General features: G+C 39.8%; 1 protein-coding gene across 1 annotated transcript in view; it reads left to right on the top strand.

Moving 5' to 3' along the window:
- Window positions 1-25241, top strand: part of grin3a (glutamate receptor, ionotropic, N-methyl-D-aspartate 3A) — a 77041-nt gene that overhangs the window by 18223 nt on the left and 33577 nt on the right. The window contains exon 4 of the mRNA XM_041811182.1: window positions 24300-24969. Within this exon, the coding sequence (XP_041667116.1) occupies window positions 24300-24969 (670 nt within the window). The remainder of the gene's footprint in view (window positions 1-24299; window positions 24970-25241) is intronic.

The raw sequence follows: 25241 nt of genomic DNA, 5'->3' as shown, positions 1-25241 counted from the left end.
CATTACAGATAGAAATCTAAACAATCAGGATGTTTCAATAGCCACTATATTCCTCAAATTTGCTGAGGCTCAAGGGCTGTGGATGGCCGGAGGGAGTGTGAGAAATATCAAAGAGATGAAGGTGTAGCGAAAGGCTGAAGTTGACCTTCCACAAGTTCTGCAGAGGAAGAAGGCAATATTTGCACATGAAAGTTGCTGAAAGTCAGAATATATATATATTGGAGGCAATTTTGTATGATTTTGCTTCAGGCCACTTGGACATTTAGACCCAGGAGAAGTGCTTAGATACATTAAAGTTTGATATTATTCTTTAATAATGCTATTTTTATTGAGTCTGAGTTCAACTGGGGATCTAGGGATGCCAGTAAGATGGATGGAAGTGTAGAAAATGACAGAAAAAAATGCATACAGTGAAATTTAAAAGCAGGTTATGACCACCTGCAGGTTCATGTTAAACAGTTTTTAATTTGGAATGACGTCTGTTATCCTGCAATACTGAAAAGAAACTACACTGATAGAATTATTCTTCACTGCTGAGGGTTTTAGGCAGAAAATTAAAAGCACCTTCAAGAAGATTTTGCATTACATCATCTTGTCTGTTAAATGTTTGTTTGCCCTTGGGTCTGTGAAAAGAGAGACAGGTTTTGTTGAGAAGGAAGCTTTTATATGAAAGGTGTCTGCCTCTAAAACAGCAGCTAACAAAGGAGGCAGTAATGTTACAGCTGTTCAGCACAGTTTATGTCCTGCCCCAGAGTCTTCTTCTGCCACTCTGGCACTTTATAAGTGCTCAGGTGAAGGTCTGCAGTAAACAGCGTGCACAACTTGAGTGAGTAACAGTATGGCACATTGGATAGAACCCTTTATTTGATACAAGCAATCTGTAACAGTAGGCAATGCTGCAACACAGAGAGTCAGAAATAATTTGACAAAAGAGAAAAGAGACAGAAAATACAGTCAAGCAGTGACATCTTGAATGTTCATTGCTTTTGGAAAAAAAATGAAAGTATGGCATCATCTGTGTTTCTAAAACACAACTGTTTGCTTTAGGTTATCCAGTAAGGTGTCCCTTAAGTAGAAATCAACCATGAAAACACTTTTAAGACCTGCTGTAGGAGAGAATAATAAAAGCAGTCTTGTTGCTTAAGACTTATGGAAATGAAACGGCACAAAACTTACAAGAAGCAATAACACAGCTAAGATATAAAAGCTGATTGATCTGCCTGATTTCTGTAAAACTACTGATATTACATAATAGAAAAACGATAATCTACCATTTTTCTTGTTCTCAAGGCCTCTTTTCACAATTTGCTTCTGAAAAGGCAGTTGTCAAAATTATTTGATTGTAAACAGCTGACATTCAGCAGACTCTTTCTCTTACCTGATTTATCATAATCTTAACCCTAAGACTGCCTGTAAACCCTTTAGGGAATCCCAGTCCTCCCAGTTGAGAATTATTGATTAAAGCCTTTCAAATCTATCTATCATGGTTTCAAAGATTGTCTTTTTCTCTGTGCCTGAGTGAGGGAATTGCCTTTGGTTGGGAGGAAAAGCTGTCAAACTAAATGTTAAGAGGATAAACTACACTGCATGAGGCCAGAAAATATTAGTCAGATTAGAAACAGATAGGCTGGGACTGCTCTCAGGCTTGACACTGGAGACCCTTAGGGAAATTCATGTTGTGATTATCATGAATTTATGGTTAAACCAGGCACACTGGCCAAGCAATCAGTCACTCAAAACTTGACATAAGTGACGACATCAGAGGTATTTATCATTAGACAGGTGGAATGTTGAGGGATCATTGCAGTTGAGGGACTGCTGAATGCTGAACCAGTCTGAGTGTAGATAAGAAAGTAAGGAACCATGTGGTGGAAAATACAGACAATTGGAGGATTTACTTTCCTATTTTTGACTGTCAGATATTCAACAATGGGATAAAGACTTTAATGGAGATGGAATGGAAAAACCAAAAAATAATCTGTAAAAAGAACAATCTGAAAGGAAAAATAAATGAGTTATGATAAGAAATGAAACAAATTCTGACCCTGAGAACCAGTATCGAATTGTGAGATTCTTAAAGATTCACATCTCTATTGTTTAATCCATTACATCTTTCTGTGATTTACTAATTTGAATTAATCACAAGAACTTCAAATATGTCAGATTATGAGGGTATTTCTTCTTCAGGTGACCCTGCGGACACCTTTATATGATATAACTTCTTCCTAATGAAAATTTAATCACATATCCATGACATTCCTCATTCAGGTAGTCACAACTATAGTGTAAATGAAGACAGAGGTGATAAGCCAGTACTGCAATGTATTGCAAGGTGCAAAAATGGCCTGGGTGTGTGGAACTGGATTTTTCCTTTCCCCTCATGAAGATAGTTTTACCATTGATGAAAAATTAAAATGTCCCCAGGTCAATTTCTTTCTGCATTTTCAGAGTATTTACAGACTAACTATACTAACATGAATAAAAAATGATACTTGAAACATGGTTAAAAAGAAAGAATCCATAATAATGTAGAAAGATTTGCATTTGATTTTGGTAAATTGGATGATAAATTTATTAATTTATTACAAATGAGGTTAATCAGTTACCGCTGGCTATTCTGCATGGCAGATTACTTAATATCTAATTTCCTTCATTTCCATCTCTTTTCATTTGCCATGTCCTTGCTTTGATTCAAGAAAGATACATTTAGTACAAAATATATTATAAATTTGGCATAGTTAGTCGAACATAATGATAAGAAAGCAACAATTTAGCCTCTGCAGAATCAAATGATATATTTAAGAGCTCTGACAAAATATTTTACTATCCGCACAAGTACAAATACTACAATGTCCCTACATCTTACTCAACAGATGGACTGTATTCCCTGAGGAATTTCACAAGGCATACCACATGGCCCTTAGCCAGAGAGCTTCACTGCTGAGGTGCACAGTTGCCTAGTCAAATACCATAATGTTTTTCCTAAGACTTACAGATTAAATCAGTGAAAAAAAGTAACAAAGGGTTATATGGATTGCAAACGAATGTGTTACATTCCTTGTTACAACAAAAAAGTAATCTGAGTACATTACAGATTACTTTGTAATGGGTTACCCTCATCACTTAAATAGACATACAACATTATTTGAGGCCTGCATGTATCAGAATTAAACAAGTATGTCAGAAAATAGTACATTCTGCAGTGTGTTAAGAGTTAATGCTCTCTGCACAACCCTAACACTTAAAGACCCTGTAAAGTGAAATCCAAAGTTTTTGTCTTTACACAGTAGATGTGTTGGAATATGGTTGCATGTGAAACAGAACATGTGAAAACACTGAGATCTACATGACTGAATTTTGGATTTAGACCGTTAGAAAGTTTTTCACCTCTTTCCTAGCTTGGTTTAATTTGGGCGGGGCACATATGTGGGCCTGTGATGTCATGAGCCCACAGTAGGGAATGACCCCGTCCCCCTAACTCCAGTATAAAATCACAGAGCAGTTCATCTCAGTACAGTCTGTTGTTAGCTGATGTCACTGCCTCTTTTGAAAGTTAACAGTCAATTAAATGCTCATTTTTTTGTTAATTGTGTCTAATGAATGAGACGGGACCCCATGGTGTGTGTAGACAACAAAGCTTTAGTGAACAAGTGTAATACAGGCATTGTGGGTTCTGTAGTCCCTAATGCTACACCTCCTCCCATTAGCTTAGCATACAACTTTTTAACAAAAATCCATTTTCATATTCTAACTCTGAACTGGCTCCTTTTTCTCTCATGCTTAACATATAACTGAACTCTCACAGTAACTTATAAGTCAAGTCTCTTGGGAGCTCTTGAAACTCTGCCTGATCGAGTGACAGCAAGTTGCTCAGGAGGATTTCCTGTGGCTCTCATGCGCAGTCTGTTTCTCCTAAGATTACCTCTACCAGTCTCAACTAAGTATGACCTTGGTATGTTGGCAGATCTTAAGACAGTTCCTGGAGCTTCCTCTGTGGTGATCCACACTTTTTGTCCTGATGTGAGGTCTGGAAGTGTTCTGCAGAGGTGGCATAGGTTGTACTGTGCCGCCTGCTTACGTCTTCCTTCTTTATCCATCCTGCGAAAAGCCTGCAAGTCTGGCCTCTTAGGATCCAACTTATTTGAAGGCTGGGGTACTGATGTGTGCAGGTTCCTCCCCATCAGAAGCTGCACTGGTGAGAACCCATGCTTTAGAGGTGTGGCTCGGTGTGCCTGCAGTGCTCTGAGTTGATCGTTGACCTTTTTCCACAGACTTTTAACAGTTTGTACAGCACGTTATGCTTCTCCGTTTGCTTGTGGGAAACGAGGACTGCTTGTAATGTATGTAAAGCAGCTCTCCTGAGCAAATGACACAAAAGTCTTGGAAGAAAACTGTGGACCATTGTCGGATACTACAGTCTCTAGATAACCGTGGCGAGCAAAAGCTTTCTTTGCAGCCTGTACAGTTGTCTCAGCTGAAGTGACTTTGAGCTCTGCTACCTCAATGTATCTAGAAAAATAGTCCACAATAAGAAAGTATGTCTTCTTGGACCACTCCAATAAGTCCATCCCCATCTTTTGCCACGGTCGGTCTGGAACTGTGGTCTGGATCAGTGGCTCTCTCAGACCCATAACGCAAATCCACGGGGTCCCCCCGCAGCTCACCTTAGGTGGGCCCTTGTATTTTTTTTTAATATTCAACGGTATGAATAAGTCAGCTCCTCCTCCCTGGCCAACCTGGCGCAAGGGAGAGAGCAACAGCACTGCTCACAGAAAATGACTGAGAGGGGATAAAAAAGAATTGGCTGATCATCTAGTCTGACAGTATTTCTAATTTTACCAGTGAATAGTGCAGCACAGAAGAATTCAGTGTTTTAACAGACCAGCACTGTCTTATAAAAGCACTCTAACATGCGTTAGCCGCACAAGGATCCACTGGTCTACGTGGATCATCACTGCTGTCTTTATTATGAACTCTAAATTTATCAGAGCCACGTCTGTTGGAACCTTCGTTGTGAAAAAGTTGTTGTTGCATATAAGCTATTTAGAATCCATGTTACTCAACATTTAAATGAATAATAAATTATTAACATTTCATCGACTGGAATTTTCACCTCAGACACAGGACTTATGCACATTGCGCACAACAGGTTTACCAAAGATTATCTGGCACACACTGTTAAAAACAAGATGACTCGTGCGTTTCAAATAATGGTTTTATCTCCTATTTGTCCTCCTGTTAAATGCATATAATGTATGCTCTCTCTCTTTCTGTCCCTCTCTCTCTCTCTCAATCTAGGCCTATTAAAAGTCAGGTCCAATCGGCCGAACTCTTATTTATAGCAAAGCTTTTAACAAAAATAAAAATATGTATTTCTTTATTCCTGCCAACAATAATGAGAAGCACCAATGTCCACTAAGCACGAAGCAATAAAGCTGCACAAGAAATTACAACAGCCCGTCAAAAGCAAAATGCAAACAGGCTTTTGCATCACAAAGGTTCTGGAATTCTCAACAATATTATAGTCTGTATGAGTTAATATGCAGGCCTGTTACTGCATGTAACAATAATGCACAGGAAAACAACAGCTATGCACAATAACTCTAATAACCTCACTTAAACTTAAACAGGGAAATGAAGCCTACCTTTAGATGTTTACTCAGCCAGCTTACACACCTTCATGGAGCATTGTTTTAGTTGCATTAGCTTTCTGAGCTAGTTAGTCCTCTGTACAGTTTGTAGAAAGTCCGTTAGTCTCTTAATTTCCATTAAACTGCTGACATGGTGATTTCTGAACCAGTCTGAAAGATGAAAAAACTGCGCTCTTTAGAAACGAGTATGGTCTTGCTGCTGCAGCCGTTTAGGGGTCGATTATCAGGTTTTCATGCAGAGTTTCATTCTACAAGCTCAAGACTTTCCTGGACTTAATGGTGGTTTTGAAGAGAGTTTAGCTCCTGATCTGGTGATGTTGCTTCTGGCTGAGTTTGAGTGGCAAGTGATGTTCTATGAGTCTGAGATCATGACATGTGTTTGACAGCGGCACCTGCCTGGAGGTTAGCTAAACTTGCTGCCGTCTGGACCCCCAGGGTTTGAGCCATCAGGATTTCCACCAACATTCACTAAAAATAAACCTCAAAACTTCTCTCTTTGCTTCAGAAGTCCTTCCTCCTTTGCAGCTGTTCTTTTAATGCTAGCTTCCAGATAATTTCAGTCATTTGGACATCCTGCTGTATTAGCTAACTTCTTTGAAAAAACTACCAGTAAGTGTGTGTCAGCAAACCGGGCTGTGATTGGCTCATGTGAGTTGAGGTGGGAGGCGGGAGTTGGATGAGGCTGTAGGTGCAGATTGATTGACATGTCCGTCCGCTACTTAGTACTTACAGGGGGCAGACTGTACCAAGCGGGGAGAGCTGTACTTGGTTGCTCTGTATAATTCCAGATGCCCATACCACTGCGCTGCAGTGGGAAAAATCCAGGCATTCAACCGGTGCATATATCTGTTATCCTAAAAATTGTCAGGCAAGGGCAGGGCCCTTTGGACTGCGGGGGCCCCCCCGCCCCACGGGGGCTGCGGGGGTAAACTTTATGGCCCAGGGCTCTCTGTACTGCATTCTGTGTTTCTGGCATACTTCACATTTATCAATTGACTCTTTGATGCAGGCTGAAATTCCTAGCCACCATACTGATTCGTGTGCTCTGGCACGGCACTTGTTGATCCCTTGATGACCTTCATTGAGTTTATTCATAATGTCCTCTCTGAGTGCTTGAGGTATAACAATCCTTTCCCCTTTCATGAGAAGGTCTCCCACAAGGTACAGATCTGCCCTGGCCTGCCAGTATGGTGCAACATCAGGTCTCAGTTGGTGTTCTCTGGCCATGCAGCTAAACAGTAGTGTGCCACTGCCTTGCACGTGTCATCTGTTGAGCATTTTTGATGTCATCTAACTGCTTTTCTGTAATGGGAAGTGAAGACACTACAGCATCCACGAACACCTGGACATCTTTTTCCAGCTGAAGGTCATCAGGGGACAGGGTTTAGTCAGTGGAGCTCTTGACAGGGTGTCTGCTGTAATGAGATTCTTCCCTGGGACATGTTCAATGTCATAGCTGTACCTCAGCAGCCTTAGACAAAATCTCAAGACTCTGGGTGGTAGATCATCCAAACCTCTGGCACTCAACAGTGGGACCAGTGGCTTATGGTCCGTCAGCAGTGTAAAGTGCAGACCCAGCAGATAAGAGGTTAGTCTTTCACATGCCCATGTCACTGCTAATGCCTCTTTCTCTATTTGAGCATAGCGCTTCTCTGTTTCTGTGAGACCTCTTGAGATGTATGTCAACGCTTTCCATGAGTCATCTGTCTGTTTCTGTGTGAGAACTGCACCTATTCAGTATGCAGGTGCATCTGCTGCTACTTTTGTTTCAGCTGTGGGAGAATACTGAGCTAGTGCCTTGGGTGAGCTTAGTCCATCTTTCAGTTGCTGAAAAGCTGACTGTTGAGGTTCTCCCCAGACCCACTCGTTGTCTTCTCTCAGCAGGTCCTTCAGTGGCTTGGTGATAGTAGCTAGCTGTGGGACAAACTTACTCAGATAGTTCGCCATGCCCATTAGGCGCCTTACATCCTCCACACACGTCAACCCTGGCATGTGTTGGATAGCTTTAACTTTGTTGGGGTCTGGTTTGATACCTTTTGCAGAAACTTTGTGACCAACAAAAATTATACTGTCTTTGGCAAATTCACATTTCTCATTCAGAGTTAGTCCTCCATCCTGCATTTTCTGTGGCACGCATTGCAGCCTGCAGTCATGCTCCTGTCTGTTTCTTCCATACACCAACACATCATCTACATGACATATCACGCCCTCAAAACTTTCGAACACCTGTGACATTCTCCTCTGAAAGTGCTCCAGAGCGGATGCAATGCCAAAGGGAAGGCAGTTGAAGAGATATCTCCCAAAGAGGGTAATAAAGGTTGGGAGAGGGCGTGACTCAGGTGTCAATGGAATATTCCAGAATCCCGATCTGGCATCTAGTTTGGTAAACACTTTTGCCTCTGACGTGTTCAGTCTGCTGGTAGAATGTGGCGTTCTCCCTTCACTGCTGCGTTCAGTGGTGTGAGATCCACACAAATACTGAGTTTGTCTTTTACTGGTTTTGGAACAACAACCATTCTTGAACACCATGGTGTTGGTTCAGTCACTTTTGATATGACTCCCATGTTTTCCATTCTGTCAAGTTCCTCGCGAACTTTGTCTCTCATGGGTTGAGGCACATCTTGGTGTTGAGAGGGCGTAGGGTGTGGCTCCTGGTTCCAACTCAATGTGGTATGGCTCTTTTAGCTTGTCTAGCCCCTGGAACACAGCTGGATATGCTGCTTTGAAGTCAGCTTCAGTCTTAGCTACTGCCACCTCGTCAACTCTTTGTACTAGTCCCATAGCCTCTATTGCAGGTAGACCTAACAGTGGCTGCATAAGTCCTGATACAACATACACTAAATGACTTGTAGACCACCCTTTTACTGTCATTTTGGTCTGAGTCCATTTGTAGCTGTTCTGACAGCCTCCTGTCTTTTATTCCAACTATAATTCGGCAGGGTTGCCAACTTTGGCTTGCCAGCTGGAGTGAGATTTTGTTCATTATACATGCGCGCACTCAATGATGGCGACGTATTCGGACTCATTTCACCATTAGGGTTTAAAAAGTATGTGTCTTACACAGGCCCTAACACACACACACACACCCCCACCCACCCGCACACACACACACACACACACATAATAGCAACAACTATTGAAGTATATGAGTGTGATAAATAACAATTTACTGTGCTTCGTTATTTGCTAGCAAACCTTGAATAAAAGTAGATATGGACGGCTGAGGCCATGCTCAGAATGCCATAAATTTAATTGGGGATAAAAACTTGTTAGGTCGGACACTTCTGAAATCTTAGATGGTATTGTGAGCTTAGTTCACCTGCGATGGTCTCATTTCTGAAGACTGTACCTGAGTCTCATCATCTTTATTCTCCCTCTCTTCTGACGATGTCCCATTCCTGCTGCCTCTGTCTGCTAGCGCCAGTCCCTCGTCTCTTTCCCTCTCTCTCCCCTTCTTAAAGTATTTCAGTATGCTCATCTGCAGTAACACAGTTGGTAAGTCTTTCTTCAAAACATGCATTGTGGCTACTTTATCAATTGCACAGAAAAACTTCCTACTACCCGAGCAAAAGAGGATGTTTGGTCACATTAACGTAAGCTAGCTAATGCTAACTGTTAGCCCATTCAGCTATTATCCTTTGTACCTTACAGAGCATTTATTCCAGCAGTACTCAACCTTCATCTGCCCAGGAGCCACATTGTCTTAAAAATACTATTGCAGGAGCCACAATCCAAAACCAGGCATTTGATGATCAAGCTATCCATAGCTGAAATAAAACAGTGAACTGGTGGATTATTGTGTTCAATGTGATGAAATACAGAAAAATGTCTGTACAGAAGAAAAGATATTTCACTGATAATAAGCATATGTTTTTATTTATATAAGCTCCACCTGGACTGAAGTCTTTAAAATATCAGAATGTGCTGACTCAGAGCTATAAGGAGCTTTTCAAAGAGCTGATGAATCATGGGAGTCTGTTTGGGTATTTATTTCCATATTTTGACATTTACTGTAGTTCTGTGACTCTGTTAACTTAAAGTTATGCTTTCTATTTTTCCTCTCATTATTATCGTTTTTAGCTAAAGGGGGAGGGTCCCCATAGTGGTCTTTGCCCTGGGCCTCCGAATGGCTAAAACCGACCCTGCCTCACACCTGCAGCCCCCCTCACAGATCCTTCTGTCAGTTTGTTGCTTTCATTTTTCTGTTTCTGCCCTTTTGACAGTATTTATCATTAGTACGTTTAAGCTCAAATAAACCATCCACGTTTGGAAAAGTTTTACTCAGTTTTACATTGTTTTAAGATGTGATCCGTATGTGTTTGGCTCGTTGGTGATGATGCGCATCACAAAAGTCATCATCAAATATGAGCATGGGAGAGCATCGGCAGGAAGTGACTGAAGAAATGTGTTAAAACGAGGCATTAGAAGCTTCACCTTGAACACGAGACAGGACAGGACACCTCTACTAACCGACGGAAGAGACACGCCACCAGCGGACTTCCTCTGCGCTCTTTTACGCACGGTCCTCCGTCTTGGGCGCACCCGACATAAAACACAAGTTTTGATTTGAATTTGTAAGTTAAAGTCTGTCTTCTGTATGTGGACTTAGATTTATTGATATGACTTATTGCAATGAGTCTTTACCGCTGACAGTTTTCATATTTATAGAGGATTTTAGGAGGATTTTCTTAAAGGAAGCCTTAAAAGAGCTGCAACTGGTCACTAAAGAGCCACATGCGGCTCGAGAGCCGCGGGTTGAGTATCACTGATTTATTCAAAACAATTATTATATAGTTTGTTAAGCCCTGGGTTCCGCTGTATAATTAAACCATGACATAAGACGCAGACTAATTGTTTACCTTGGTATAATTGCTGCTACGATCTGCCCCTGTTCTGAAGTGGCTGGACGTCAACTCCCGCCCCACTGTGCTGTGATTGGCTAGTTATTCACAAGCCTAGGGTCGTTAGCTTGAGTAGCCGTCCAGTCAACACCGGGATAAACATTGCCCACCAATCAGAGAGTAATCTGAGAGCGCCAAAGCATTTGATTCTAGCGTGAGAATAGTTTGAGTGGCGTGTGAGCGTGAGACAGGAGGAGAAAGCGTGAGTCACACGCCAGAAGCGTGAGAGTTGGCAACCCTGAATTCGGTCTCTTATTAGTTCCTGTTTGACCGTTCCAAAGCTACAGCTTTCTGTTAGCTTGTGTACTGCTGTAATGAATGCCTCAGCAGTCTCGCCCTCTTCCTGACATCTCATGTTAAACTGTGCTGTTTCAAAGATTATATTGTGTTTTCCCGCGCAGTGTTGCTTGAATGCAGCTTTAACTTCATTATATTTCTTTTTTTATTTTCATCAGACAGTGGCAAAACCCCTAAAGTATCATCTGCTGCATCACCCATAGAGTACAGGAGTGAGTTTACCTGGTACTCTTCTGGCTTGTCTTTTAATCCAGATGCAACATGGAATCTTTCAAACCGTCTGATCCACCTTTGCCATTCTGACGGGTTTGAGAAGTCAAACAGCTCTGGCTGCACTATCTGTATAGCTACCACTGCCATTCTTCCAATTATCTTGTTGTTTTATGCACAGGAAAACTTTTACATGGTCCATGTCTCCTCTTCTCCCGCTCTTGTGTGTCTCTCCCCCGCCTGGGTACTCCGTATCCTAGCAACTCACAGACTCGTTGGCTCTGTGCTGCAAGCCGTGTTCATCGCTGATTTTTCGGCAGTTATATTCCGGTGCTATGTCGTGACAGACGTGTCTTCTCACTGAGAAAATATCCATAGCTTGAACACTGTTGGAGAATGAAGATTCTGAGTCCTTTTTCACTCTCTGACACCATGTCTAATGAATGAAACGGGACGTCATGGTGTGTGTAGACAACATAGCTTTACTGAACAACCTGGAAGTGTGTCATACAGGCATTGTGGGTACTGTAGTCCCTAACGCTACAAATTGTGAGGTAAATTTGCCAAATCTATCAGCTTAAAGCATTATAACAGAGATTTGAGCCAGAAAACGTATGTTGTCTCCATAGACTGTAGAAAGAATTGGACAAACCCCATGTGACGTCAGTTGTCTGCTTACAATGGGCGGACTCAAACGGCTCTTGAAGCCAATCCTTGGAGGCTTCCATATTGAAATCGCGGCCTCAACCGAACTTTGGATCAACCTAACAGCCCGCTCACTAAGCATGACTTCCTGTCAGCCTGCTAGCTAGCATTCTGGTTGACAGAAATGGAGCCTCTGCCTGATGAGCTATCTGTCAATCAAATGAGACACGCCAATCAGCTTTCATCCTAAATATAATCCAAACGATATGGTACAAAAAAATTCACCCCCCGTACAGTGGGAGCACAATAAGACACTAGCTAATGAGACATGTTTGGTGTTTTGAACCAGTTTATTTAGTGTGTCAAAACCGGCTGTGTCCAGATGGGACTTCTGGTGTTCCTGCAGCCAGCCTCAAGTGGGCACTCGCGGTATAGCAATTTTTTGCACTTCCGCATTGGCTTCATGTTTTAGGACCGGAGGTTGATATCTTGATGGGCAGTCTATGTGTACTAAGAGATAACTCTGACACCATTTTTTTTTTTTTTTTACGTTGTAATCTGTCCAAAGGCATGAATAAAATCCCCCTCACAGTAGTCTTGAAATGCTCATCAAACTAGTGCCTGCTACTTTTACATTAATATGATACTGAAAGTGAAATTGTCAGATACCTGGATTGTTTTGTTTTTTTTTTACAATGTTTTTGTAAATTTCTGTATTAAAACAGATGAGAAATGATGAGATATTTAGCCATTTATTGAACAACAGTACACAAGTGACGATGTCAGTGAAAATAACTTTATACCAAGGACCCTTTACCATCTTTTGTCTACCAGAAGGGCTGTGCCTACAAAAAGTATTCACACTCTTGGATGGTTTACCTTTTTATTTTATTTTGTTTTATTTTATTTTATTTTATTTTAGTTTAGTTTAGTTTAGTTTAGTTTAGTGTAGTTATCAGTCATGGTCAATATAATTTGGCTTTTTTGATTTTTTGGCAGAGAATGCCACCTTTGAAGAAAACTCATATCAGATCTTAACAATAGTTCACCAAAAGGCATGTGGGCAAATCCATGAGGAAGTCTGATTAGACAAAAATAGTGCATTTGGTCATCAGACGAGACACTGTGTTTGGCTTACATTTAACGCTGCACATTGTCATGACCACACCATCCTCACTGTGAAGCACCGTGGGGGCAGCATTAGGCTGTAGGGAGGCTTCTCAGCAGCTGGCCCTTACAAAGACTTGTAAAGGTAGAGGGAGAAATGAATGTTTCAAAGTATAGAAAAATCCTGAAGGACAATCTTATTCAGTCTGAAAGAGAATTACGGCTTTGAAGAACATTTATTTTCCAGATAGACATAGACCTGCCACATACAGGGAAAGCTACACAGAAATGGTTTAAAGACAATGAGATAAATGTTCTGGACTTTTAAAGAGCTGTTCACACTTGGTCCTTGTGCAATCTGTCAGAGCTTGAGCAGTTTGGCAAAAAAGAAAGGAGTAAAATTGCTGTGTGTAGATGTGCAAGACTGACTGACACCTATCCACACGGACTCAGTGCTATGATTGCAGCTATACTCTACTAAATACTGACTTGAGGGGAGTAAATATTTATGCAATCACTTATTTTGCATGTCATTTTTAATTTAATAGACATCTGTTTTCAATCTGACATTAAATCTGTTTTTACTTCGAATTTAGTCAAAAAAAGCCAAATTATATTGACCATGATTGATTTATAAAATCAGTTAGAGGGTAAAACATGCAAGGGGATGCATTTGCAGGGCACACCTCCCAAAAATGGTGTAATATGACGAAAGGTATCATAGCACACATAACAAATTGGTCTATTATTTGTTTATACTCATTCACTTATAAACGTGTACCTTTTGAGCTGAACACAAGGCTGATAAACTGGCAGGACTCATTGAAAGGCACACATAGCTCTTCCTCCTCTGCTATCAGTTTCTCTCTGACTTTTTAGTCCATATTGCAGACAGGCTGGAAAAGCTAAGTTTGCACTGATATGTTGTGGAAAATGGGAGCCATGTTGAAATAGCCCTGTTTGTCATGATGGAGAACTCCTTGAAAGCAGTCAACCAAAAACTGTCAAAAGTTAGATCAGCAAAGCTTAGCTCCAAACCACCGTCTTGTCTCAGTTCAGTAAGTTGCTCTTACTCCTGCAAAGTCGTGTCCTTTCCAAAAACTGCTACTGAGCTATATGCGTCCCTAACAAAATCAAAGAATTCAGTGGAGGTTAAAGGGAATAGAAGGATCACTTCTCCTTGAGAGTCTTTACATGTTTTCAGATTATTTCACACTGTGCTGCAGTGTTGACACCTCCTTGCCATTTTTGGGTAAGGGGGAACATGTCGAGGTTGGGCCTTTCCAGATGTTGTTTCCAGAGGTGTATCTTTGAACAGAATACGGTGATTTTGTCTGTGTTTGTTAGCAGATTCTCCTTTTGGCCTTGCATTCATGTGTTCAGGTCATTCAGTTGCTGAAATATATCAGCCATGTATGTAAGCCTTGTGAACCACTTGCATGCAGCTTAGCACCATCACACCTCTCATCAGTTGAAAAAGGTTTTCAGCTCATCCTGTAGCTCAAGCACTCGGGTCAGATTTCCACAGCGCTACAACCATTGCACCTCTGTATGAAGCAATAAGGCCTTGCCCTCATATAAAGATGCAAATAAGCAACTTTTCAGAGGGCTTGTCTTCTCAAAGTTTACCATGCTCACAACATCATCTGACACGCAAGCTATGTCCGCTGATAAAGTCTTCACAATGAGTGTCTTGCAGTGCAAAACACAGTGCGTTAAAATCACATCTGGGTGCTTCTCTTGTGTTCTGTTAACAAAGCCTTTGGTGCACTGAACCATGGCTGCTGCTCCATCAGTGCAGACACTCACGCAGCTCTCCTATTTGAGTCTTCCTTGTTCAAGATATTCAGTTGTGACCTGAAAAATTTCCTTTCCTGTTGTTTTCTTGCAGTGCTTTGCAAAAAAGAGTTTCATCTGATTACATCTCTATCCATTAAGTGTGCATTGGCCAAGAGTTGGGCATGTCCCCTTGCTGTATGTCCACTTAGAAGCTTGCAATGTGTATTTCCCCCTGATGCAAATCTTTTGCAGAACAAGACTTTCAATGCCAGAAATGTCAGCAATTCATTGGGAAGTTAGTTAGTTTGGCGATTTTATTTTTTTAGCAGAGCCAAGCATCTTGTTCACAATGAGTTGCAGGTTGAGCCACTATGTAGCAAGCTTTGAGAGCTCTCTCAGACACATTTGTGTTTTTCCTAATTTAATTAATCTGGTTCTGATTATTATGCTGATATTTGGCCAATTATAGGTGTAGGTATTTTATAATACCCAAAAGTATACTACTTTTGCTCTACTCCAAGTCTCTATTTTCACTCTCATTGTCCTGCAGACAACATGATCTGATTGGCTAGATGTCACATGAATACCAGTAAACCAACACTTAGGCCTCGGTGCCACTGACACAGTGACTGTATGGCATCATTTTCTGTTTTCCTGCTGCTACTGTGTTGCTCTGTGCCATTTTTCATGTCGATAGAGTCAGGGCTAAATTGTGTATTTTTGACCATGCAATTTTCCTTTTGCCACATTTTTTACGTTTTGTACATCATAATAAACATCAATCAATTCCAAATTTTTTGTTGCTGGTCTCACTACTACCAATTGGAATCAAACCTGAAAAAACAATATCAGGAGATCTCTAATAAGGAGGATCCAGAAAGGCACTTTCATTGCACTTTCTTGAACATTAGGGCACGCTTCCTCTTCTAAGTCCACCAGCGTTCCTCTGTGCTTGTTAATCCTTTCCAAGATTTTCTATTTAAATTTAAATGGAAATCAGAAAAGTTTAACTCAAGTTATGTAATGCAACTGGAAATGTGTTGATTGCAAGAAACAAAATTGATTTACATTAGAAAACTCAACTTTTGAGTGAGCATACTGCCACCTTGATCCCATTTTTCTCCTGAAACAATCTTGACAGCGCAATACCAAATTTTTTACCAGAAACTCTCAGCTCTTCTGCTGCCTAAAATTTAAGGGCGGTTAAGGGCTGCTAACACTGAATTCTTTGAACTGAAATACTTTAAAAATGCTCAACCTCTCTGGAATTTGCCAGGTTGAATTGAACAGTTATTGCACTACATGTATACATCAGACCTCCCATTTAAATAGTTCAAGAATTATGCAACATATCTGACCCCAAGACATAACAGCAGCTTTTACTCTGACAGGCCACTGGACAACAAACAACCCAGACTTTGTTTATCAAAAAAAACCAACCTAATAATACTTTGCTGTATGGCTTGTTAGGATAACACACCTCCAAATTATTGTCTTTAATAATGTTTTTCCTCCAGTCGCCTTGGGAACAACCATTTCCTTGAGTACATGCTGTCACATTCTAGTGCATTATCAATACTAAATAAAACCCTTAGCAGTCTAGCTTACTCAACCCCAATAGCAAAAAATGTTAAATATTTCAGGTCCTATCAAGTATTTACATATTCCTCAGAAGCTGACACATCTCAGATATCTCTCCCTGTCTCTAAGTGGGCAAAAGACCTCTCCATTAGTAAGCAAATTAGGGAACTTAATCTGTGAAAAGGAGCAAACAAACAAAAAAACTTCATTAAGTGTCACAATATTTAATTACCAAGTCATGGAATACTTAACTATTGATAGATTGCACTAAACAAATGAGATTTTCTTTTAAATCATTAAAAAAATAAGACCAATGCACCAGTGTTAACTTGAAAACAACTTGACAGTTACAAAGCATGCATGCTGGGGTAGAAGTTGTAGACAAATTATCTTGTGTACTGAATGGCAACATCCCTTTCATTTTTAGATAAATTATTGTAGAGGGTTAGTTAGTCACTTTTAAAGTGTTCCTCTCAAAGCCCCTCAAGAAGCATGGATATAATTTACCCTCAAGAATGTAAAGCTGAGAGAAGAGAGTACCGAGTATGGGGCTTAAGCAGTGATAACAAAGCAGTGAGAGACAAAAATAAATACAGAGAGACATTCTCAAGTAAATACTGTAAAAAAAAAAGAAAAAACTGGAGATGCAGTTTCAGATAAACTACTGGAGGCACCAGTTCTGTATTTACAGATAAGATACACACGGAAAAATTTCAGCAGTCTATCATATCTGTTTTTTCTCCCAGCCAGAGATAGCCCTTTTGGATAAGAATCATTTCATAGTGATGCATGCCCACCAAAGACAAGAATAATACCCTGATGTGCCAGCCAGCTGAGCAATAAAGATATAAAATGCTTTAGAGTCCCCTTGAGGATCATATTCCCTGAACCGATGTTATTGAAAGACTTTCCCTCAAAATGGTTTCAGTTGGCCTTCAAAAAGAAACAGAATTAACTTGATTCTGTACTAAGTGCTAAGAAAATGCTACATAAAATAAATGTTTTAATGTTTATGTTATGTTGATTTTTTAAAGACATACAGTGTTTGAAAATGCAAGTCACTCAGGTCAAGTGCTCAGTGTTTAATGTTCAATGCACTCTGCTCAGGTTCCCTCATCACTTTAACTTTAACTGACTACAAGGCCAATGTCTGAAAAACACAACATTGTTATTATACACTACCTTATCTGACACATTTATGAGGAAAAAACACAAGAGGTACCTGACCTTGAGATGAAATTCTGCAGTATAGATGTGCTTCTCTCAGATGTCATTGTTCAGCTTAGAATTCCATCAGCTCTTCACTGCTTCAGATGTTATTAGTTTTCTATTTCTTGGGGAACAAATGAATCATGTATCATTGAATAAAAGTTACACAATAGCTTTTAAAGAAAGTGTGGAAGGTTCTGCAGCTCCAAATATAGGGGAAGTCAAGTTCTTGTGTGACAGTCTGTGATCAAACAAACTTTGATGCTTTATTTAAAACACTCCTCAGAGTGTACCTGCTCTGTTGCATTAAATGTCAAGGCAGAATATTGTCTTTCCCAAGTAAGAGCAAACTGGACAGCATTGTCAGCGTTGGACTGGTTACAAAAGGGGTACTTATGTCTATGTTGCTTACATGACAATATACCTTGAATTTATATAAAAGCACACACACCCAACCCCCCCCCCCCCCCCCACACACACACACACACACACACACACACACACACCCACACACCTACACACACGTATATATATATATACATAGATGCCGATTTGCACAGGGTTAGGATTACATGTGGACCTCTGTGTGAGCTGGAATGTAGTTGATATTTTGCTCCAGAATTTTGACTCTGCAAATCACAGACATGGTTGATTTGCATGGGACAGACTTCCTGCATGATTATTACAAATTTCAAGAGGTCCCTTGGTAGTACTTTTCCTGTGCAAATATGGCTTAAAACAATTAATGCAGGAGCACACCCTCACATGCTCTCAGAGACAATCAGTGTCACAGCGATGTCTTTGATTGGCTTATCCCACCTTTACATGACACCTACTACATTCTGTTCAGTTCTAATTGGTTTTTGTAATCTACAGTAACAGCACTACATTACCCACAATCCTGGAGTGTCAAAGCAAAGTCTCTGGTTGGTGAAGCTGCGAGTTTTAGCTGTGGGCTGCTACGATGTTAACAGTTGGGGAAATAGTGGGCATTACTGTTTAGCTCTGTGGCAACAACAAAGGGCACCCATATGTCACAGGGCACCAAATCAGCCAGAAGAAATAAAAAGGATAAAATCACTGATGCTTTTGACCTGTAGAGGGCAGTTTCCATATTTTAAACACTGAATTGGATTTAAATACTTTGTGCTTGAAGGTCAAGATTTGGGTCCTAACTGATCAACAGTAATACTTATTTTACATATAAATAGATTTTTATCCGAAAAACGTGGTCCAAGGGTTTTCTCAATGTGCAAGCCAAGCATACCACTTTTAATACCACAATGCCCATGGTCACTAACAAAAGGAGCATTTGCTTTTCATACAGAGAGTGTTGGGCATGAAACTATACTGCATCTAGCAGGGCTGAACTGGCCATATGGCATACCGGGCAAATGCCCAGTGGGCTGATGTACTGTGGGGCCGGTATGATCTATTTCTTTCATTTTTTGCTAAACATCGGCCCATAGAGCAGGGGCAGTGGCCCATTGGCTGTTTACTTTATAATGACAGTTTATTGACCCAATCACCTGTCCTAAAGGTCCATTTAACGCCCTCCCCACTCTGCTCCAGCTTAGAAAGTGAAACTAAAGTGTCTGGAGGAAACAAAACTAATCGCAAAAACAGTTGGATTACAATTGGATATGGAAATAATCATCAAATTAGAACAAAAAACTGTTGAGATGCGCAAAACTTGTGAAGACTCTGCAGTCCTTGCAATAGAAAGTCTGATGTTGCTGCAGCTACACGTGGAGGAGGAGAGGCAGGTGTGTGATAGGTATATCATGAGCATGAGGAGCACGAAGCAGTGGGTGAGTGAACTCTGTGAAGTATCAAAATATGGGCTAATAAACATCATTAGAATGTGATTCCACTTTATATAGAAAACTTAAACAGTTTGAGATTAATGGCTCTCCTGTGATCTGAAGAATGGCAAAACCCTCTCAACATGAAATTACTCAATTAGCCTATTAGCATATTTGCCTATTTAGCTGATTACTTATATTTTGTTCTTGAGTTTAGAAAAAAGGCTGGTATGATTGCTGAACAGTTCAGTACTGACTTATGAGATGTATGGGAGTAGAAATATAAAAAAAAAACCATCAAATGGTCATTAAAGCAGAGGAGCTTTTCATGAAGTATTTAGCATCAAATTTGTGTTAATCAATATTATTCCAGTAAATCTACTTAATTACATTTCTGTAATCATTTGTAGTAAATAAAAAAAATGAATTCAGGCAGAGATTTTTCAAAATAAGGGTATACTTTTTCGGCATTTCTACTTGATATGGTGCATACTCACCCTATTGATATGTCGTATACTCACCTCTGCCCATTAGTAGTCTAAACCATGTCATAGTTAGACTTTTTTTTTTTTTTTTTGCAGCTGTATGTAGTAAGGGGGACAAAGCAATGTATGTAACATTATGTTATATATTGGCCTGCTGTGAGGGGCTGAATTTCCTCCCCAGTCCAGCCCTGGCATCAAGTGAAACTAACAATGACACTTGCTCTGTGTGTCACATCCCTATGAAACAAGTAGAAGAGACCAATAAAGTGTCCCAAACATCCAAGACAGGAATGTCTGTCCTGTGGTTGAGTCCATTTAAACTCTATTATCCAAGGCAATTAGAGGAATTCAATAGTTCATTAATAGAGAAGTCAATCAGGATCAATGTAATGAGAAACTTTGAATTTTGATTATGTGAGCCCCACACCAGTGTAGTCCCATCAGTCTGTTTTTTCTGCTGTCTTGGTCATGCATCAGAGAAAATGAACTGTCAAAAGAGACATGGAATAGCTGTAACTCTGATGCACTCTACACTCACATTTGCCATTTAATTATTAAAATCATATCTATTTCTGAAGCATGTCATGTTTGTTGCACGAGTTGAATAGAGAAATGTTTGAGTGACTTTGTATGAAACCCTCAGACACACCTATACATCTCCCCCATGCTATTTTTAGAATGATACAGTCTATGACTTTTGATTCCAACAATGAAACACGCTCAGAGGATATTGTCTTTGCTCAGCACAAACTAAAATGTGACCTTTTACTGAAATGTTACATTTCACTTTGAATACCTAACTTCTATCTGCACTATCAAGAATGTTTAAGCACGTTTCACTTCCATTGTGTTCAGTGAGGGAAAAGGCACCCACTCCATGTACCTGAACGTTTACAAGCGACAGCCAAGACACCGACCTTCAGACACACTAGTTGAGCTGTCAGGTTGACTTAACCCCTGTTAAAGAAGACAAGGTGGTGGGAAGAGAAATTTTCTGGTGAGCAAGGTGACACAAAAGAGATGTTCAGTGAAAAGGTCACATCATGTACATCACTTCCTCCTGGAGGCATGTGGAAGAGTTGTATTTGTTTCTGCTGCACAGAAGGGATGCCTGCATTCTTTCTTCTGTCCAAACATATCCACTCCAACAGACAAGTGTGTGTTTTCTGTGTGTGGGTGTGAGTGTGTGCATCTGCTCTGGTATCTGACACTCTCAGACAGTCAGTGGCACGGCTCAGTGAGAGAGATGGCGTGAGCACTGTACCATAGCCTGCCTTATCCTGTCACACACAAATGCACACTTTTAACAGCAGTTAAGGCCACTGAGATAATATGTCTCTTTGATGCACAGTGTGTCATTAAGCTGATATTTTTCAGTACACTTAAAATATAATAGCACATCTACAGCTAGAAAAATACTAAATATGTTAAAAATGCATTTGTCCAGCTGGACATTTTAAAAAAGCAACATAATTTAGAACAGTCCTTGTTGGCTGTGCAAGACTCTTACACAGAGTATTCTTATTTTTATTTTTTTTTATCTATAGGCCAATTAGTGTCTTATCTTTACTGTGAGATATTAATTGTTTAGTTGACATCCATCAGTTTGTTAGATTAGTCATTTTTATCTTTTATTTTGTAACCTTTCCTGCTTCAGCAGCACTTCCATCATCTTCCCTTTTTGCCATATTAACATCACATATCCCTTTGCAGATGGTAGTTTCAGTGAGTTCTCAAGAGTCAACGACCAGAATTAGCGTAATAGCACAAAAGAACCCTAAGGGAGGGAGAAGAAGACGAGCATGTGTTATCCCCAATTTAGACAGCTGTTTCATTCTTCTTCTTTATGCATTTTGACTCAGTACTTGGTGTCAGATAGAAACACTCAATCTTAGATGAGTGTTTCTCAAACTTTTTTAATGTGACACACTTTTTACTAGGTACAAGACATCCTGACCCAAAAAATCTGTTGTCCGTACATTAAAAATTATCAAGTCTACCCTCTGCACCGTCTTTGGGCTGGTTTTTAGATGATGCCTGGGGCTAGCTTGGCTAACTTTAATGCCAGACTTACTCTGGTCCTGACCTGGGACTTTCTGTTTGATGAGGCTGGAAGAAGCTACTTCACCTGGCTTTCTGGCCAGGAAAAATGTTTCTTTTTTTAATAGCCAAGCATCAGTAACTGCGACTGTAGCTCTCTATCTAGTGACTGGTAGAGCCTTGTTTTCTGTTTTAGTATGGTGGACAGGGCATTACAGGTTGGAGCCCCCATGTGGCTATGATGTGTGCTGTAGACATAAAAGTCACATAGTATGTTCATATCGTTAGCCTCATAGCATAATTGCCTAAGTCATTTTCTGGCTAAATTGTGATATCTGCCTAACTCTACTCTCCTTACACTGCTGATTCATTGTACTTAATGGGAATTTGAGAAATATTTAAATTTGGGGAATTTGATTGAAAATTGGATTGTTTTTTACATTTGTTTGGAAGTTTGGGGAAATTTGGTTTAAAATGTTCATGGGAATTTGCTAAGAAATGTGAGGGAATTTGCTTGAATTTTTCCAAGAATTTCCATCGAATTTATGGTGAATATTTTTTTTTAATCTTAAGGCTTTTCAGAAGGTTTACTGAAAGGTTTGGGGAATATCTGAGAACATTTTTGGGGTATTTTTAAAAGGTATTTTAAAAAATGTTTAAGAATTATCAGATAAATTTTGGCATGTCTTGGTAATTTTAGAGAATTTTGTTTTTTTTTTTATTATATTTTATTATTATTTATATCTCTAACAATTTTAAAGGACCTCTTTTAAGACCTTCAGAACTTCTAGTGGAAATTTAGTTCATACTGGGTGTAAGATTGAAACCTTAGAGTTCATGGTATTTGATAGAATCACAATTAACACCTAGAAATAGCCATGCAGTTGTAATTATACAAGTAGAATGTACCTAAAATTAATATGAATTTATAATACATCAGAATGTAGAGTTTTGTTGAGAATGTTTTCTTTTTTGATATGGCTGGATATTTGTTCAGATCCCTATAATCAAATGTAAGGCTTTTTTTCTAATATAAAGAGAAGTATTAAAAACCCTATGTGGGCAAAAGATTATTACTAGTATTAAAACTGAATGGCAGGAACATAAAATGGTATTTTATGCAGTAAAAGTGATTTTGTATCCCAACAGAGACTGACACGCAAAAACAACCGTCTGAAGACAGAAAATAACTTGTTCTCTAACAACATCTTCAATATAAATAAAGCAGATTACAAAGACATAGAGGATAGCAATTCGCCAGACGCCTTAATAAGATAATCTAAATCTGGATGAGGAACTTTTATATCTGGAACTTATGATTGCAAACATAACCCTTTGAAATTATCTAGTTTTCTGCATTAATTTGTCATCAAATGTGATCTGAGCTGCATCTAAGTCTCAAGTATACACAACACAATATGTTCTTAACATAATACTGCACAAACAATTCTGTGTGTTTATTGCTGCTAGAAAAGTAAGTGAACCCTCAGGCTATTGACTCTTCAGAAAAAGAGTTACACACCTGTCTAGGGGGAAGGTGCACAACATGATAAACTGAGAACAAAGAAATATTTGTTCCCAGTCCCCAAACTAACAAACAGAGTAAAAATGCAGATATTAACAATAATTTATTTACAGTTTCTCAAATAAATGGCTTTTACAATGATTTAAATGAAATTCTAAGGATACAAACCAAAGAGGGACTAGTTGCACTTAAATATACAATTTATCCAAAAGATGTAAATATTGAAAATACCAACTAAAATCAGCAATATTTAACAAGATTAATAAAAGTTACCACAAAATCACAGTTTCTCAAAATCACAAATCTATTTTTTGGAGGCTGGGAACAAACGATGGTGCTGTTGTCAGAGATGCCACTGAGTGAGCCAAAGGCTGCCAAAGGATGTTCAACCAGTTATTTAATCCAGGGTTCACTTACTTTTTCCAGCAGCACTGTTCATTTGTAATAGCTGCATTGAATAAATACTTTAAATATTAATATTTGTGTGGTATTAAGCACATTGTGTTTGTCTATTCTTGTGACTAAGATGCGACTGAGATCATATTTGATGACCAATTAATGCAGAGAACTTGATCTTTTCAAAGGGTTTGCATGATTTTTCTTGCCACTGTAATTTGAAAAGAATAGATTAATTTCTGAAGAATCAAACTGATAGAAATCTAGCCATATGCTAACAGATCAAATCAATCACAGTGAGTCCCCAACTTTGAAGGTACCCATTTTAGCACATCCAAAGTCCTTAAGGGTATGTACTATAATCGCCAAAATCGTTATCCTAGCATTGACTGATAGACCACTTCTTTTTAAACGTGTATATATTTTTGTCTCTTTGCTTATCAAGATTTTATCGGTTAAACTGCTTCCAACAATGCAGGATACAGACAGCACAGGTTTCTAAATTTGCTGTCTCTATCAAGGTCAACTGAAATTATGAAAAGAATAAAAATGATCTTCCCCCTCTAACGCTTCTGCTATCCTCTGTTCTCTTATTTTCCTTCCCACATTCTCCTTCCCCTGTTTCCCCCTTTTGTCCTTTCATTTTATTTTCCCTCATTTCATTTCAGATTTCTGTCCAACACATCATTTGAGGGCCAGAGTGGTTTTATATCCAGAGACACTAACAGCCAGAAAATCATCTCAGAGTCGCATCACTACATCTGGTCCCTTCAGCTGGATCCCCTTGGCCAGCCAACCTGGACACGCCTGGGACGCTGGCGAAGGGGGAACATTCTAATGGACCAGGGGGCCTGGCCAAGCCATCAGGGTTCTGGGGGCGGAGGTGACTGGCGACGATCCACAAGGCTTCATATGCGGGTGGTTACTCTGGTGGAGCACCCGTTTGTATTTACCCGTGAGGTAGATGGGGATGGGCTGTGTCCAGCAGGCCAGTTGTGCCTCGACCCTCTCACTAATGAATCTTCAGTCTTGGAGAAGCTTTTCCAGAACCTGGCAGGACCTAATGGATCTGTTCCAACAGAGCACAAGAAGTGTTGTTATGGATACTGCATTGACCTGCTAGAGAAACTGGCTGAGGACATGGGATTCACTTTTGACCTTTATATTGTTGGTGATGGGAAGTATGGGGGGTTCAAAAATGGGCGGTGGACAGGATTGGTGGGGGATCTGCTCAGTGGTGCTGCCCACTTGGCAGTGACGTCTTTTAGCATAAATTCAGCTAGAAGCCAAGTTATTGACTTCACCTCACCCTTCTTCTCCACCAGCCTTGGAATTCTGGTCAGTACTGCTCTTTTTCTCTCTTTTCATTTTTCCTCTGTCTTTTTAATGTAGGTCTTTTGTTATATGTCTCACTTCTGCAACCTTTTTGCCACTTTTCTGCTTTCTGTCATTGACCTCACCTCAACTCTCTCCTCTTGGTATGCTGGTGGTCACTATGGCAGAGTTTTATTACTGCAAGTCTTGCTTTTTTTTTTTTATTTTATTGCAATTCCCTATGGTTTAGACAGGTGAATGTACAGATTGTGCACTGACCCCTTTATAACTTTATC

This window comes from Cheilinus undulatus, linkage group 17 (genome assembly GCF_018320785.1).
Source record: "Cheilinus undulatus linkage group 17, ASM1832078v1, whole genome shotgun sequence".
NCBI classification, from domain to species: domain Eukaryota; kingdom Metazoa; phylum Chordata; class Actinopteri; order Labriformes; family Labridae; genus Cheilinus; species Cheilinus undulatus.
Note: the sequence above shows the minus strand (reverse complement) of the source record. Positions and strands in the feature narration are given on the sequence as shown.